Source organism: Crocuta crocuta, unplaced genomic scaffold (genome assembly GCF_008692635.1).
Source record: "Crocuta crocuta isolate KB4526 unplaced genomic scaffold, BGI_CrCroc_1.0 scaffold371, whole genome shotgun sequence".
Classification (NCBI taxonomy): Eukaryota; Metazoa; Chordata; class Mammalia; order Carnivora; family Hyaenidae; genus Crocuta; species Crocuta crocuta.
This window is the reverse complement of record NW_027530617.1, coordinates 2,285,326-2,304,665: the sequence shown is the minus strand read 5'-3', so window position 1 is coordinate 2,304,665 and position 19,340 is coordinate 2,285,326. Positions and strand designations below refer to the sequence as shown.

Sequence of the window (19,340 nt, the reverse complement as noted above, 5' to 3'; positions counted from 1 at the left end):
ACGTTTTCAAAGAACCTGAATTACCCAGAAGGAACTGACATTATAGGGTTTGGTATTTGAGGAGGTCAAAGGTGTCTAAGCTAAAGTTGCTATATTCCCCAGAAAGGGAGGATGGAGACCTGTAAGTTCTTAAAGTGGTGTCTCTGAAAGTCGAGTCAGTGCCACCAGGGAGAATGGATTTGTGATATAGTCAAAGATTCAGGTGCCTGTCCTTGGCAAAGACCTTAGCACCTGGACTTAGCAGCGAATCAGCAGAACTTCAAGCTGCCTTTCAATGGGTTATGGTAATCGCCAATGTGCAACTCAGACAGTCTGATCATGAACTTTTGTCTAAAATCCTAAGAATCATAGTGGGATTCAGCTGAGCACAAAGTGGAGTGGAAAGCAACCAAATAATGAATGAAACTTAGGTGTCCATTCTGGCAAACAGGGAGCTTAGAGTTGTATTTATTTTGACTTAGAAAAATGTTTCCTGAATTTAAGCATCATTTTAGATTATAAATAACCTGTCCTTGAGCCTAAAGCATAGATTTCAATATTTGACATTCAGGAAACTAGGGATCATCTTGTAGTTGACACATACATTTTATACATAATTACTTTCTCCTCTAAAAAATACTACTATGAAATAAATAGTATTTTCAGTTTAAGAAATATGACACATTCCTAGGGTGTTAGGAAAAACAATGAACATTTCTTGGACCCATGTACAAAGAACACTTCATCTGAGAGTGATTTCTCATGAGTCTTTACATCCTCATCTTACAACATGGACAGAGAGGGGCGCCTGGGTCTCTCAGTCGGTTAAGCATCCGACTTCGGCTCAAGTCATGATCTCACGGTTTGTGGGTTTGAGCCTCACATCGGGCTGTGTCCTAACAGCTCACAGCCTGGATCCTGCTCCGGATTCTGTGTCTCCCTCTCTCTCTCTGTCCTTCCCCTGCTCCCTCTCTGTCTCCCTCTCTCTCTCAAAAATAAACAAACATTACACATGGACAGTGATATAAATGTTAATTATATCTCTTAACAAATTAATATTGAGATATAATTTCCATAGCAGAAAGTTTACTTCTGTAATATGAACGATTCAGTGGTTTTAAGTGTATTTTCAGAATTACACAATCATTATTATGATCTGATTTTAGAACAGTTTTATCACCCTAAGGAGAAATCTGGTTTCCATGAATGATCATTCTCCACTCCCTTAAGCTTAGCCCTAGGTACCCAACTCCTCTATTTCCTGTCTCTGTAGATTTGCCTCTTGCGGGCATTTTATGTAAATGAGATTATATAATTCGTGGTCTCTGGGACTGATTTCTTTCACTTAACACAGTGTCTTTGAGGTCCATGCACAATACATGTTGTAGTATGTAGCAGTACTTCATTCTGTTTTATTACTGAATAATATACATAAAATTATAACATGCAATAATAATGTTCTTTATGGATTTCTCCGTTGATGAGTATCTGAGTTCCTACCATTTGGCTATTATGAATAACATTTATCTGAACATCTGTGTGCAAGTCTTTGTGTGGGCATATATTTTCATTTTTCATGGATATATACCATAGAGTAGAATTGCTGGAACACACGGTAACCCTATGTTAAACAGTCTGCAGACCTACCAAAGTTATTTGCAAAGTAGCTGAAATAATTTACATTCCCAACAGCAATGTAGAAAGGTATCTGGTTTCTCTATATTCTTATCAACACTGGTTATTGTCTGTCTTTTTGATTATAGTCATTCTGGTGTATGTGAAGTGGTATTGTGTTTTTTGCTTTGGATTTCCCTAATTACTAATGATGCTGAGCATCCTTTTATGTGCTTACTACCCATTTGTTGATCTTCTTTGGAGAAATGTCCATTTAAATACTTTCCCCATATATCTTTTTATTGAGTTTTGAAGGTTCTTTATATATGCTTGATTCAAGTCTCTTGTCAGGTAAATGATTAACAGATATCTTCTTCCAAGGCTTAGGTTTTCTGTAGCAAATCTTCATGAAAGAAATGGTCTGCCTCAGTGCTCCTGAAACCACATCACTTTCTCCTCCTCCCAAAAAGTCACTGTAATAAATACAACAACACATCAGTACCCAGTTGTATTTTACTTTTAAGTTCTTCCAAGTCTCCCTTGGCTGCCGGAGTCAATTACCTTTTTCTTATCTTATTTCTCCTTGACCTCTCTGTACCTTTTGATGCTAAAGGCAATCATACTCTTTTGTCTGTGTCCTTTCCTTTTTCTGTTCTTTTTTCCTTCCCATCCCTTCCCTTCCCTCTCCCTTCCCTCTCCTTTGCCTCTCCCCTCCCCTCTCCTCCCGTCCCCTCCTCTCCTCTCATTCCTCTAGTAAATAGTTGTATTAGGGACATATTACATTTCAGCATTTCTGTTCAGCATTTCTGGATCTAAAGTAAAGAAAGATGGATTTGACATACATCCCCAAGCAATTTATGCTGTAGTAGAAAAAGGTAGGTATTAGTAAAAGTAGTAATACATTAATAGGCATAAAATTGTAACTGTGATTAGTTCTATAAGAGGAGCTGAGTGTTTACATCAGTAGGTTACAGGAGAAACTTACCCATCAAGGAAGTCAGGTGTTCTTTTCTGAGGGAGTGAGGACTGAATTAAGGTAACAAGGGTAAGCAAGCAGTAACTGGACCAAGAGGGAAGAGTATGCGAAAGAGCCTGTGACTTGAAGGGGGGAGATAAAGACAGCTTGGTTGAATAGAGGAGGCAAGAGTGAAAATGAAATGAAATGATTCTAGGCAGTTAGGTGGAGGTGAGAGCATGCTGGGACCAGGAGGTCATATTAACAATGTCCACATTTTGAGATCAAAGGGAAGTACCTGGCTGGAAAATTTTAGCAGGGATGGCAGGATGATCAGATTTGATTTCCTAAAAGTTGCTCTAAATGTAGCATGAAGAATAAATTGAAAGTGGGCAATACTGAGTGTGGGGAAATCCATTGAGAAATTATAGCACTAACTTAATTTATGGCAGCTTAGATGTAGGTGAGATGATGGTGGCTTGGATGAGGATGGTGGCAATGGGAATAGGGATATAGAAATGCATTTGAGAAAAATAAAGAGTTGGTGATGGATTTAGTATAAGGGATTAAGGGAGAAAGGGGTTTCAAGAATGACTAATAACTACATGGCTCTAATTCTTCTGTCATGGTTTGATGGTGACTGTCTTGGTATGAATCTACCACCTTATAACCTGGGGCCACAATCTCTTTGTTCCCATTGCTTCATATAGAAAATAGGGATGATAATAACTGTAATGAATGCTATGACACATTTAGGTCAGAGTCTGGCTCATAGTATGTGCTCAGTAAATGCTACTTGTGAAAAATCCAAATTGTTAGTGCTCTTTAGGAAAGAAACAGAGGAAGGCAGTGATTAATTTCTTAAAAATTAAATATACAGAAGACTTCTTGATTCTGGCCAAGATGGATTAGTCCTGTTTCTCCTGGGTCTTTCCTCCTGCAACCAAAAGAAAACCCTTGGACATAACACAACAAATACCCAGGAAGACTGAAAGATCAAAGGAAGGTGAACTACCTGGGAACTTTAGGACTCAAGGAGCCACATGGAGTGAGTTCCTCACTTTATTTTCACATCTTAGATGTCCTAGTTGAGGAGCTGAAGAAGACTGCAACCTGAAACCATGAAGAGGCACATACTATAAAAGTTCTAAGAGGGGCGCCTGGGTGGCTTAGTCGGTTAAGCGTCCGACTTTCGCTTAGGTCATGATCTCACGGTTCGTGGGTTTGAGCCCCGCATCGGGCTCTGTGCTGACTGCCAGCTCAGAGCCTGGAGCCTGTTTCAGTCTGTGACTCCCTCTCTCTCTGACCCTCCCCTGCTCACGCTGTCTCTCTCTCTCCTAGAAATAAATAATAAAACATTTAAAAAAAAAAAAGTTCTAAGAAAAGTCCACTCCACTTCTAGGGAAAAAGGGGGCTTAACAGAACAGAAAACCTTTTTTGAAAATACCAGTTCTACTTTCTCCATCTGTCAATGGGAAACCTGCTTGGCAGAGAGAACCTGCTGATTCTCTCCCTGTAGTAATGTCAGTGGGGTTCAGCATGGACCTGGGCCTCCACTACCACGGTGCAAGGCAGGCTAATAGGCACTGCTCTTTCCCAACTTCATTGTCAGTGGAGCTCACCAGGGAGCTGAACTTCCATCCAGCATTGACAGAGTATATGAGGCAGAGCTAATATTATATTTAACAATGAGAGACTGAACACTTTCTCTCTTAGATTAATAATAAACCAGTGATGTCCACTCTCCTCACTCGTGTGCAACATGGCACTGGAAGTCTTAGCACAATAAGGCAACAAAAGGAAGTAAAAAGCATAGATATCAGAAAGAAATGAAACGATTTCTGTTTACAGATGATATGATTGTCTAGGTAGGAAATCCTGAAGAATCTCCAAAAAAAATAAAAATTATAGAACTAAGAGGTGAGTTCTGCAAGGTCACAAGCTCTGAGATCAACACACAAAAATCAGTTACACTCTGTATACTAGCAACCAACATGTAGAGACCAAATTTTAAGAAAAAAATTACTATTATATACAATTGCTCTGAAGTAAAATGAAATACCTCACAAAATAAATCTAACAAAACATGTATAGGTCTGTATACTGAAAGTATACTTATGAAAGAAATCAAAGAATAAGTAAATAGGTAGACATACTGTGTTCATAGTCAATTCTCCACAAATGGATCTGTATGTTTAACACAATCCCATTTAAAATCCCAACAAGAATTTTATAGAAATGAACAAGTTTAATTTAAAATTTGTGTAGGGGCACCTGGGTGGTTTAGTCGGTTATCCTTTCTGACTTTGGCTTAGGTCATGATCTCACAACTCTAAGGTTTGAGTCCCACGTCAAGCTCTGTGCTGACAGCTCAGAGCTGGAGCCTGTTTCAGATTGTGTGTCTCTCACTCTGCCCCTACACCTGCCCCTTCCTCACCTTTGCCCTCTCCCTCTGTCTCTCAAAATCAAATAAACATTAAAAAATTTTTAAATAAAATTTATGTAGAAAAAGAAATTAGAATAACCAAAACAATTTTTCCCAAAGAAGAATAAAGTGGGGGAAATCACTATATCTGACATTAAGTCTTTCTATATACCTTTCTATATACCTACAGTAATCAAGGCAGTGTGGTATATGCAGAGGAATAGACACATAGATCATTGGAATGGAGTAGAGAACCCAGAAATTGGCCAACACAAATATAACCAATTGGTTTTTGACAAAGGTACAAAAGCAATTTAATGGAGGAAAAGTAGCTTTTTCAACTTTGGCACTGTAGCAATTGGACAAACATACACAAAACAAAACAACTAAAACTGTATACCATATACAAAAATTAGCTCACAGTGGATAATGGTCTTAAAATGTAGAATGAAAGCTGTTTAAAAAAATTGAAAATTTGTTGAGCTTAGGTTAGATAAAGAGTTAATTAGACATGACATTAAAAGCACTGTCCATAAAATAAAAAATAAATTGAATTTCATAAAAAATTAAACCTTTTGCATGTGAAATAATGCTACGAGGATGAAAATACAAGGTATAGACTGTGAAAAGATATTGACAAACCACTTAATAAAGGCCATAATACTTAGAACATATGAAGAATTCTCGAAACTTAACAGTAAAATAAAAATCTAAGTATAAATGGGTAAAAGACCGGAGCAGATAATTCACCAAAGACAAGCTTTAGATGGAAAATGAGCTTATGTAAAGATGTTCAACACCATTAGCCACTGGCAAAATGCAAAGCACAATGCAGTATCACTTACACACCTATCAGAATGGCTAAAATTTTTAAAGTGGCAATACCAAATGCTGACAGCGATGTGGAGAAACTTGATGACTTACATATAGCTGATGGGAATGTAAAACAGTACAGCTATTACAGAAAATTGTTTGACAGGACATTACAAAATGAAGCATGCATGTATCATATGACCCTGCATTCACAGTTTTGCATATTAAACCAGAGTAATGAAAGTATCTATTCACACAGAAACCTTTACACAGCTGTTTATAGAAACATCATTGATAATGGCAAAATACAGGAGACGATCCAAGTGTCCTTCAACGTATGTTGAACAAACTTTGATGGATTTATGCAATGGAATTTCTCAACAACAAAGTAAATTGTTCTGTGGACACCTACAATAACCTATGGAATTCAAGGGCATTTCATCTAGTGAAAAAAGTTAATCTCAAAATTTACTTACTGTACATATAATTCTGTTTATACAGCATTCACTAAATGACAAAACTGTAGAGATGAGAACATGTTAATAGCCAATAAGGAACAGGGACTGGGGGTGGGTGGGTTCGGAGGACTGTTGAGTAGGTGTAAACAAAAAGCAATAGCATGAATATGGTGGTGAGGACCTGAACCTCTACATAGGATAATATTGCTTAGAATCATACACTTACATACACCTATATACCTGCAAAAGGATACAGATTCTTTTTAAAAGGTGTAAACTGAATAAGGTTTGTAGACTAGCTAACAGTAGTAAGCCAATGTCAGTTTTCTGGTTTTCATGTTGTAATACAACTATATAAGATGGCACCATTGAGGGAAGCCGGGGGGAGTGTCACAGGACTCTTTGTATTACTTCTGCAACTTCCTGTCTTTGATTATCTTCTTTTAAAAAGTAAAAAGTTAACCTCACTGTGGCCCAACACTTTAGAAATTCTTTTCGATCATACAGTACAGTGGAGTTTTGGAAAGAATACAGGAGAAGAGATGAATGGATAGGTGGGAATTTGAGTTCCAGACATACAAGTTATTGTCTGTACTGCATGTACAGCGTATTGTATGTACTGACACCACATAGGTGCTTCAAACCCCAATTTCTTTATAAAATGTGACTGATGACTGGTGAGGTCATTGTAACAATTTTGTAAAATCCATGAGAGATGACTCTGGACAAAGTAAAGCTACAAGCCCACCAGACTCCAAATATGGAGTATTTGCAGCTAAAGCGACTGTTGCAGTAACTTGTCTGGCTCCTGACTAGTCCACTAAGGAAAAACATGGTGTTAATTGATAATGGCTATTGATTCCATTCGATTGCATTATTACAGAGGTGGGTTAGAGTCTTTCTGAGCCATTCTGTGGAAGGAAAAGGAAGATAAAAGGAAGATAAAGGACCTATATGATAATGACAGTGCTTCATCAGTGCTCAACAAATATTAGCCAACATAACAATAATTATCATCATTAGTGGAGAAACAGCATGCTGCCATAATCATCATCCTTTGTCTTGAGAGGTTGGATACTCCAATTATAACCAGACTCTGGTCAGACATCAACAATTCCAAACATACATCTTTCACCTTTCCAATTTATAGTCTTGTTTCTTGGGGACAGTTGATCTAAGCAAATACTTCCTTGGGTATTCAATGAGATATTCTAATTTAATTGCCTTCAAAAGCTGATCTGTTCATAGCTTTTCTGCCTGAACCATAAAATAAAGAGAACATTTTCTTAGCCACTTTTAACTACCATCCACCAATAAAAGTCTGCTCACAGATAATCACAGTAGTAGTGGTCATAGTAACAGTAATAATAATGGCAATAAAAATAGCTTACATTTATGAAGTACGTACTAGTTCTCATGCGCTCTAAACATTTTACTGATATTAGTTAATGTAATCTTCACAACAACCTCAGAAGATAGGTTCTATTATTATTTACGTTTTCCATATTAGGAACCTAATAAGGGCACACCCAGGGTTGTCTCACCCAGGCTGCGTGGTTCTGGAGTCTGAGCTCTCTACTGCCTTGTCCCCTCTCTCAGAGCACTTTTCCTCTGCCTCTTGCAGCGTCTCCAACAGCTGGAAGGGAACTTGATGTTTTTGGAAGGAGACCATTTCATGTATGATGATTGCTGTCCATCATAGGTCAGATCTTCAGTGGGAATTTGGGGCTAGTGTATAGAAAAAGACCATCTTCCTTTCTGGCTCTGTGGAATCACTTCCGTATGTCTTGGTTTCACTTCAACCACATCCAGATTGCTTCTAGCTGCTCAGTGATGTGGTCACCCTGGCGTCTAGCGTCACAAACCCAAGCTCCCTCACTTACTGGTTTTGTGATCTTGTGCAGATTCTTGAAGGTTTTTTTGTTTGTTTTTTTAATTTTTTTTACATTTATTTATTTTTGAGAGAGAGAGAGACAGGGCACAAGTGGGGGAGGGGCAGAGAGAGAATGAGACACAGAATCCAAAGCAGGCTCTAGGCTCTGAGCTGTCAGCACAGAGCCTGACATGGGGCTCAAACCCACGATCCGTGAGATCATTACTTGAGCTGAAGTCAGCAGCTTAACCAACTGAGCCACCCAGGTGCCATTTTTTTCTTTTTTCTTTTTTTTAATCTCCTTTATTGTAAAATGAGCAAACTCATTCCATGTGATTGTTAGGAGAATTAAATGTTATATATGCAATATTTGGCTCAATGCTTGGCACTTTCTAGGCTCAGTACCATTATGGGAAGTAATGATGGGCAAAGTGAGGGTTATGTAAAACATGCTACAGTTCCTCTCTTCAAAGTGAGTTAAGAAGGCAGTAATAATAAAACTCACAAATATCACCATGCATTGTGATATAGTTGCCTCCACAGAGGTAAGGATGCCAAATTTGGTAAAAATTCTAAAGTGGGTGAAAGTATGGAGAGCAGGTATGGAAGGCTTTCCTGGCAAAAGTATGTGCATGAAATGGTGTTTGAAGCCAGGTGGGGGCACAGGTATTCCAACTACATTGGGGGACTGTATTTTAAGTCATGGACACAAAATGACAAACTGGAGAGGGGTAGAAATGAACTCCTACATTTGTAGGACCATGGTGGGCCATCTTATCAGAGAAGAGGGTTTGCTTGAGGAATATTGGGAGAGAAGACCAGGTAGGATGGATATGTTAATTACTTTGATAAAGGAAATCCTTTCACAATGTACACATAAAACACATCATCATGTTGTACACTCTAAATAACTTACAGTTTTGTTGACTATACTTCAACAAAGTTTGGGGTGGGGGAAATGACCAGGTAGGTAAGGATGGACCAGATGTTTCATAAAACCATACCTTTATTTTGCCTGTAGTACACTTCATGGGAAATTCTGACTGAGAAAACTATGACCATTTTTAAAAGGCCAGTTCAAATATTACCTTTTGCAAGAAGACATTTTTCCCTATGAGCTGAAATTGCTTTTCTCCACTGGATTCTTTTTTTTAAATAATTTTTTTAATATTTATTTCTGAGAGAGAGAGAGAGAATGACAGCGTGAACAGGGGAGAGTCAAAGAGAGAGGGTGATACAGAATCTGAAGAAGGCTCTAGGCTCTGAGCGAGCTGTCAGCACAGAGCCCGTTGCTGGGCCTGAACCCATGAACCATGAGATCATGACCTGAGCCGAAGTCGGACGCTTAGCCGACTGAGCCGCCCAGGTGCCTCTTCCCCTGGACTCTTATTTCAGTGTATTCTTCCTATCTAGCACGACTGCACGTGCCAATTTGCCTAGGTCATTCTGAGTTAATGCCCGTTTTTCTAGCCCAATTATTAACGGAGCCCTCATTCACTCTAAAATATGTTCTGTTTGCTAGGTAAAATATAAAGTCACCTTCTTATAACTCTTATCACTTCTCCCTTGTGTTCTACTTAGTTGCGTATTGACGTCTGGTGGCCCCTATTAAAATGTTCGTAGGAGCAGAGACACACCTACTCACCTTTGTATGCCCAGTACAGACTCTGATATCATTAAATGAATTTAAATAAGGGATTGAAAACTTCAGTGTCAAGGTCTATATTCTTCGACTTTGCATGCCCGACATCCTCTGGTGTTGCAACTGCATGTACTAGGTGTTTAATAGGTCTTTAAATTTGATCGGACATTCACAGGGTTATACTATTTCTGGAGTGTGCTGGAAATGACATTAGCACAGACTAGAGGTGAGTCCTCATAAATTTTCTCTTCTCACCACATGGTAACCTGTGCACGCTTCTCACTGACCATTTGGGTTAGTATTATGGCTGAAAGAAAATTTTTGTTTTGAAAAATTGAAGGTGTCAAGTCATATGTGTGTATACACTTTAATTGCATCTGGGTGACCATAACAGCTCTAGTTTGTAGATTTTAACCTTCCTTATTATTGGATCTCTGTTAGGAAATGTAGAGTAAAAAATAATGAAGAAAGGATATTTCAATTGATTCCTACACTGATATAACAGCACACTTTACAAACTATATTGAATTTTTTAGTGTTTTTCAATTATTGTTATTTCTTTGGGGTTTCTATCTGGGATTTCAACTCTTGTTTTGGAACATTTTGTAACTGAAATAAATCTATCTGAATTTTCTGAAAATTTCTAAGAAGTTATACTAGCAGGTGTTAAAGGGAATGAAGCCTAACCTTTCAATACTCTTTATTTACCCAGTAGCCATTTAGATGACTGTTTAAACTTCTGCTGATGACAGAAAGGTATCGCTGTCTGTGAAATCTTGACTTCTAATTTAGATTCTTTTAGTGCAGTTTATAAAGTGTTAGACCTATTTCCCTCCATGTTTTGTGGGTTATGGATGCTGTACCTATTTGAAAACATATAATCATGTGACTACCCATTAGGAATCAACCCAGGGTTTGAATGCTGAACCCTGTGAACTTGGATTACCTGGAAAACTAGAGTTAAGGGCCTTGCTGAAGGCCCTCGAAGAGAGGTCCTTAGAGTAAATCCCTTATTGGACTTGGCACAACTCCATGCTTGCCCGCATTTCCTGTGACCAGTGAAATTCCTTTGAAATTCCTTTGAAATTCCTTGTTAGTCAATGCTTCTTTGCTAAGATATATCAGCTGAGCTTCCCTCTTCAGTTTTATTCTCCTTGTTCTAAAGGAACCATGGAATCTCACCTGTGGGTTTATTTTTTCCTTTTTTTAAACTTAGAGGAAGGTTTCCCAACCCAGACACTCTTGATGTTTTGCATTGGCTCATGCTTTCTTGTGTCATCATTGTAAGATGCTTAGTGGCATCCCTATCCTGTATCCACTAGATTCTAGTAACACCCCTACTCAAACCATGATAACTGATGGTATTGTCTGACATCATCAAGTGTTTCCAGTGGGGATGGGATACAAAATTGCCCCCTGTTGAGAAACACTTCCTTGGAGCCTCTGTAGAAATGTTTGCAGAGCATAGAGAAGGCAATGCCCTCAGACCAGTACTCACCAGTCATGTGACTTACGTAAGATGCTTTGGCCCTTAGTCTCTTTACCTGCAAAGTGAGGATAATGACATCTATGTTTTCGAGCTGTTAAATTTCAACCACATCAGGGATAGAAACTTCCAGGTATGTAGTAAGAGCCCCAAAGCTGCTAGTCATGTTGTTCTTATCTGGTAAGTCCCAACTTACTGTGTCCCAACACCTGTGATTCCAACTTAAGGAAATATGTTTCTTTCTTTCTCTCTCACCCTGCAAACAGAGCATGATGAATGCGGCAGCGGGCAGCACAACTGTGATAAGAATGCCATCTGCACCAACACTGTCCAGGGCCACAGCTGCACCTGCAAACCGGGCTACGTGGGAAATGGGACCATCTGCAGAGGTAGGCTTGCTGCCTTAGAGGTGAGCCCTGAGCAGCTCCCCTGCCTGCGCTTCTGGTCCTCATGTGGTAGACTCTTGTCACCATTCTGGTAGCTGAGTGTGGCCAGGGGTCCGTTCCTGGTCTGTCATCCGGCGAGGGCACTGTGCATCAGAGAAGAAGAAAAATGATGTAAGCGTCCATTTTGGATTGAATGCATTTAGGTCTGGGCCATGGTTCCACAGCTTCATGACTCTGTTTAGCTTTGCCTCTTGGCCTGCGTTTGTGAGGGACACTCTGATTGCTGATGTGGGTTTTTATCTCCTGTGTGCTTTGCTCAGAGGTCAAGCAGCCACTCCAGTGGTCATACTCAAGGCCTCTACTTGCATAGGAAGTGGAAAGTTTCAGCCTTTGTGTGGTAGCAGTTCAACAATTCATATGCAGTGTCTTGGCTTCCATCTGCATCTAGAATAAAATTAAAGTTTCTCCTGGTGGTTTGTGAGAGCATTCAGGATCTGGTTTCTGACTCCTCTTAGCCACCGTCTCTCTTTTCTCTCCCTTCATTCCCTTTACACCAACATATTAATCCTCACTGTTTCTCAGACATGCCAACCAGCTTCCGGTCTCAAGGCTTTGCACTTGCTTTCCCCTCAGCTTGGATGCTCATTTCCTTCAGGTCTCTACTCAAGGGTCCCCTTATCACAGATACTTTCTTTGGCCACTTCTAAAATAGCACCCTTAGGGGTGCCTGGGTGACTCAGATGGTTAAGTGTCTGACTTGGGCTCAGGTCATAATCTCACAGTCTGTGAGTTGAGCCCCATGTCAGCCTCTGTAGCACAGAGCCTGGACCCTTCAGATGCTTTGTCTCCCTCTCTCTCTGCTCCTTCCCAACTCATGCTCTGTCTCTCTCTCTCTCAAAAATAAATAAACCTTAAAAATAAAATAAAATAGCACCCTTAATATTTCTTAACCTCACACCCTACTTTATTATTTTTCTTATTAATCCAACATAACGGAACATTATACATTTATGTGTTTACTTCTGTATTGTCTGCCTCCCCATTGGGATGTAAGCTCTCTGGGAGCAGCCACTTGGTTTTTCCTCCCTGCACTGTTTCCAGTAACTAGAATGATGCCCAGCACATAGTAGGTGCTCATTAAATATGTGTTACCTTACTGAATTAACCAAAGAGGAAAGTGACAACATTACACTGAAAAGGAGGCAAAATGTACAGAAAAACAGGAAATGATCCTTTGAGTTCTGTATTATAATTATGCCCATTTTAATGGTGACAAAACTGAGACACAGGAAGGTTAAGTAGCTTGCTTAAGGACACACAGCATATTCTCAGTCCTCCTCTACAGAAATGACATGCTGACGAAGAGAGAGAAGTAATGTACACTGATTAAGTGACCATAACCATGTCCTAGATTGGGCAGAATGTTTTTTTTTTTTTTAATTTATGTTTTTAGTTTACATCCAAGTAGTTAGTATATAGCGTTACAATGATTTCAGGATCCTCAATGCCTCTTACCCATTTAGCCCATCCCCCCTCCCACAACACCTCCAGCAACCCTCTGTTTGTTCTCCATATTTAAGTCTCTTATGTTTTGTCCCCTGCCATGTTTTTATATTATTTTTGCTTTTCTTCCCTTATGTTCATCTGTTTTCTATCTTCAAAGTCCTCATATGAGTGAAGTCATATGATATCTGTCTTTGACTAATTTTGCTTAGCATGATACCCTCTAGTTCCATCCACGTTGTTGCAAATGGCAGGATTTCATTCTTTTTGATTGGCGAGTAATACTCCATTGTATATATACCACATCTTCTTTATCCATTCATCTGTCGATGGACATTTGGACTCTTTCCATCCTTTGGCTATTGTTGATAGTGCTGCTATGAACATTGGGGTGCACATGTCCCTTTGAAAGAGCATACCTGTATCCTTTAGATAAACACCTAGTAATGCAGTTGTTCCGTCATAGGGTTGTTCTATTTTTAATTTTTTGAGGAACCTCCATACTGTTTTCCAGAGTGGCTGCACCAGTTTGCATTCCCACCAGCAGTGCAAAAGAGATCCTCTTTCTCTGCATCCTCGCCAACATCTGTTGTAGCCTGAGTTGCTAATGTTAGCCACTCTGACAGGTGTGAGGTGGCATCTCATTGTGGTTTTGATTTGTATTTCCCTGATGATGAGTGATGTTGAGCATCTTTTCATGTGTGGGTTGGCCATCTGGATGTCTTTTTTGGAGAAGTGTCTATTCATGTGTTTTGCAGATTGGGCAGAATTTTTAAAAACTGATTTTATTCTCTTTTGGTGAGGTTGATGTAAACAGTTTTATTGTTATTTGTGTACATGCCCGAGTATAAATTGTTGACAATATTAATGGCAATTTGAGAAAATCCATCATTTAAAGTGAATCTGAAGAATATAAAGGGATTCTCTTGATTCCATTGATTTTATCTCTTGAAATGTATTCTAGGAGAGGCATGTTCCTATGAGGGGAATATGTGCACACACAAAGGTGTTTTGCTGCATATTGTGTATTGTATGTATGTATTCATTGAAAGCCAGAAACAACCAGAACACGTCAGTAATAGAATGATTTATTTCACGTATCATTCCATGGAATAGAATACAATGATTTAAAAAACCTTTTAAGTGTATGTATGTACACACACGTGTATGTGCATTCACATACATCCTCTGGAGGATCTCCAAGACACATTTTTGAGAAAAATAAAATAAACCCATAGGACAGTAACATCATTACATGTCTCATTCATTATTTATAAATATCTGTATGCACGCTTCTGTAAATGCATAGAGACTGGGACATGCAAACTGCTCATGTTATTGCCCATGGGTGCACGCATGTGTGTGTGTGTGTGTGTGTGTGTGTGTGAGTGACAAAGGACATTCACTTTTTATGAATTCAATGTTGTTTTTTTCTTTTACGATGGGAATTTATACATATAATATTTGTGGGGTTTTATAAAGTTCCATGAGGCAAATAAAAAGGCTAGTGCTCATCTTTTAAAAGAAAACTGAAGATACTTTGAAAGTAAAACAAAAAGACATAAATATTAACATAATTCCATGGATTATCCAACCCACTGCTGGTACTGGCATGCTAACGCTATAAATCTGAGGAGCACATAGGGAATTGATTTTAATGCATTTTTTTTCAGAATTATGTTACCTCATAAAATAATATTAATTACCCTAGTTCAGTGAGTTGGTGTTTGCCAAACCCTTGCATGCCATTGTGATAAGTAGTGGCTTCACCTTTGTGGATTTTGAAAGTCTGATGGCAAAAAAAATATGAGTTCAAATACTGTTCCTGGTGTCCACAGGCTCTGGAAATACATTTTCCCTTGAAAGTTATGAATAAATGACAATAATTCTCTTAAAGTGGTTTTCATGGCCAGTTATGTGGACATCAATAAGATGGGGAAGAATCTCATGTTTATAAATGTGGCCTGGGGAGGCAGTGCAATGCGGTTTCAGAACTAGGTCACAAGTTTAAAGAGCTAGGGCCTGGAGAGGATTTCATTGCTGCTCAGTTGTAACTTCTATATTTTTACATATTAAAATTGGGTTAATATCACCATCTGTGTTTTTTCCAAGTACTGCAAAGAGTTATTAAAGACATATATATGTATGTGTGTATTTTAGACTATCACAGTCTCTAAAATGTAAAACAATACTAGTGGTATAATGAGGGACGACGTGGAGGCAGTTCATGAGTTGGCTTGAACCTCAGCCTTCTGTCTGAAGTACCCAAATTTGTGTCTTCATTTCAGGGCATACATTTTATAGTTGACTTTTCTACCTGTAACTGAAACATTTACAGAGGGAGTTGGGGAAGGATAAGTAGACAACTTGAACTATTTTTTTTTTTTTTTATGTGTCAAAGCTTTTCTGGATGTCGTATTGTTCATGGAATTGACTCCATCTGCATAGAAATAAACACCATTAACACTGCTAGTAACAAAACAGGAGACAGCAATTTCTCAAATAAGACTAATTGGTGTGAATTCTTTCACATGGGCTTTCCTTGTGGCCAATGCCCATGGAAGGTGTTTTCTGGATTTTTTTTTCTTCACACGGATGATAAATACATGTTCAGCTTCAACAGTCACAAAGTATGTGCAAGATGCCTTGCTGAGTGTGTTCACATGTTATCTCATTAGTTCCCACCATATCCCTGGGTGGTTGATAGCATTGTTCCAGCTCACAGGTACATCTTGAATAAGACAGAACTGAATCCAGTTTACCCTGATTAGCACTACTGAATGCTTTTAGTTTCTTCCCTCCAGGCCCCTTCCTGTATCTTCTCCATTTTTTTTTCTTTCCCCTTCTTCCTGCTCTTCCTCCCTAACTGTTTAGCATTTAAGCCTCTCTCTGTATTTTCTTTTTTCTTATATTCTAAGGAGAGACTGTAGAGAAATCAGGGAAGAAAGGCCGTACAATGACAGTCTATAATTTTTAAATTTGCTTTTATTTTTGATAAACAGAATAAAATACTTTTGAAACTATGCAAGATTTTTTGCTCAAAATTTGGGGTTAAAGGGACAGAATACTTGCAAGTTGCTTCAGATCCGATTTGCACAATCTGACATACGGTCTGTGGGAATGTTTATCTGCTTTCACAGTCCTTCATTAACCTGGAACTAGATGTGAGTTTTGGGCAGCTGCTGCTTACTAAGTGATAGACAGGGCCTTCTCCCTTGTCTGTCCCTAAGGGCTGGGTAAGATGTGATGATCTCTGAGAACACTATTGCCTTCTTGACTAATAATATTGACATTTATCGTGTAAACATACAGTGGATGTGAATTCTGTGTCTGAAGCATAGTTCTGGGCACCAAAAGAGCAAAAGGGAAATAAGACAAGGTCACTGGAGACTTCACCATTTAGTATGGGGAAAAGATTTGAACAGATGTTTCCCATCCAAAGTAACTATTTTCAAAATGGTATTATCTCATGTAAAAGAGGCTTATAAAGAATTATTCAAGGGGCACCTGGGTCGCTCTGTCAGTTAAGTTTCCAACTCTAATTTCAGCTCAAGTCATGATCTCATGGTTCTTGAGTTCTGGCCCCACATCTGACTCTATGTTTAGTTGGCGAGCCTGCTTGAGAATCTCTCTCCTCTTTGCCCCTTCCCCACTTGTGTGAGTTCTCACTCTCTCAAAATAAATTTTAAAAAAATATTGAAAATTTTGAGCCAAGTGAAAGGCATTATTATATGTCAGTTAGGACTCCTTTGGTTGCAAGTAAGAGAACTCTAATGGCAAGACTGGCTATGTGATTGTCAGAGCCCAGAGTAAAATGAAAGGGGGGGGGGGGAGAAGGAAAAAAGGAAAATGTTTCTGTTTAAAAGTACTAAAGTACAAAGATTTTGCCTTTCTTTTGTGCTCTCTTTCAAAACCTATCATGATTTTTTTTTTTATTTGCTACTTGATGACACTCCCTTGGCCATGAAGATACTCTTGGGGTGGGTGCACACACCCAGAGGAGCTTCAGGCTCGTCCTGTAACTTGGCACATGCACTTGGCCACTGAATGCAGGGCTCCTCTCTGCCTTGACCGGTGCGGTGTGACCTGGCTGGGGAGGGAGGTTGAACCAGGTATCTGCCCTTGCCTTGAGCACTGCACCCCAGTCCCCAACAGATGGGCAACCCGAGGGACTGCAGTCTCCCCACCAGTTCCCCAGATCACCCATGTAATGCACCTGAATGCTGACACCTTAGAGCGAGGATGACACAGCATACTTTTTTATCTGGAGAACTCCGAGCATGCTTTCCTAACCCCCCACCCTTCCCGTTATCTGTGCACCCGACCCTGTTGGGGGCAGGAGCAATTGTTGCTGAGTGGAGAAGAGAGAGGCTCTGAGGGACCAGAGCCCAGGGATCAGAAGAATGGAGAGCTGAGAACCTGTGCTGGAGAGGTGGGTAGGCTCTGGGAAGTGGGACCACACATGAGCTAAGGCTACAGAGTCCCAGGGCATGCTCTGTTGTCCCAGTAGACCTCATTTACAGAACAAATTCCAAGATGAAATTAGTAAGAATGTTAATGTGACCACAGAGCATGAATTCTCAAATGAAATATCCTTCTGAGTGAGGGGCCCCAAGCAACTGCATTGGCTGCATGCTGGTGAAGTTGGAAGTGTCAACTAGCCTTCACTTTCAAGGTGTGTCATATGACCTGACCGCAAAAAGATGGCTGGGATTTAGGAACAGATTTTTTCCAATAGCTGGATTGCTAATAGTACTGTCTCCTTGCTGCTTTTCTGTGGATTGGCTTCATATCTCTCTCTCCTTACAGGCTGGCTTTATGTCTGTCCATGTGGTTGAGGATCAGATCCTCTGTTTTGTAGGCTCAAAAGCTTGGCCTTATCAGGGTACCTGAGATGATCAGTCTCTGTGGGGACTAATATGTTGAATTTTTATGATAAACTCTTGTGGTTGGAGGAGAGCCTAAAAATGATAACTCTTCCCCTCTCCCCCACCTGCATTCAAAACCAGTTGAGAGACAAATGAATCAAGCATTGGGAACTAAAATGTCACTATGAGTACTGATAAAAATTATATCAGAGAACATGGCATATGTATTTGACACTGATATTCATAATAGTGAACCCCCGAATTAGACTTCTGCATCTATTCATGGTGGACCAAGGCAACACCTAGAGCATCTCCATGGAAGGCTTCCTCAGCACACTGTAGGGCAATAAAAATAGCCCAGCATGGATGTTTCCTGTGTACCTCCTGATCCATAATGAGTAAATAAGAGAAGACCTGGGCTCTGCAGGTCCAGTTCCTCTCTCTCACTCACCAGTAATCAAGAAAGAATGAGAGGGCGGGGCAAGGAGCTAAGGGCAAACCTTTCTTGGGAAAATCAGATAAATGAAAAAGAAGCACCCCCTTCCCCAAGTCCACCTACAACTTCTATTAAGAAGTGGCAAAATGTTTGTGTCTAGTTTCAGCCCCTTTCTTAAGTGAAAGATACACAGGGAACCTTTTTTGTTTTTTATAAATTGTGAATTATTTAGGTGAAAAATCAGAGCTAAGGAATTAGTTGGGGGTTGATTGGCTCATCACCTCAGTATCTGTTCCCTGGCTGCAACTGTCCCCACTGTAGGTATAGTGATCTAGGGCCTCTTCTAAACCTGGTGTGATGCCCTTGCTCAAACTGCTCTCCTCCAGCATTTCAGGAGACAGTGGGTGATATCATACTCTTAATGTCCCCTAAATGTTCTTTTGTTATCTGGAGAAATATAATCACTAACCTTCCCTTGTCCAGTGTTTATTTTTAAACTGTGTGAGCGGGCTCTGTAATGACTTGATAATTTATGGCAATGTACCTTCATTTTTTTCCTACGTTTCAAGTCCAGGAAGCCCTCCCTGATCTCAGGCTGGGTGAGTGCTCTTTCTCTGAGCTCCAAAGATACTCTCCAAACACTGCTCCAGTCCTCTTAATCCCATGATGCAGTTGATGGTTCACTCACCTGCTTCCTATAGGCCAAGTTTACATATCTCAGTTTAACCAACATTTAGCATAGAGCTAAGCACTCAGAAGTTTCCTTATGAGTGAACACATTCCTTTCTAATAGAGCATACACTTGTGTGTCTAGAATATTCTGCCACCAAGCAAAAGTCTGCATGGTACATAGGTGGTTAGGTCTCTGGAGCCTTGCCCCCAGCCTGAGAACACCACCTCTC

At 39.7% G+C, this 19,340-nt stretch overlaps 1 protein-coding gene across 1 annotated transcript in view; it reads left to right on the top strand.

Moving 5' to 3' along the window:
* Positions 1-19,340, top strand: part of LOC144234734 (protein kinase C-binding protein NELL1-like) — a 472,018-nt gene that overhangs the window by 103,723 nt on the left and 348,955 nt on the right. Inside the window, exon 3 of the mRNA XM_077768054.1 lies at positions 11,512-11,634. Coding sequence (XP_077624180.1) covers positions 11,512-11,634 — 123 coding nt within the window. The remainder of the gene's footprint in view (positions 1-11,511; positions 11,635-19,340) is intronic.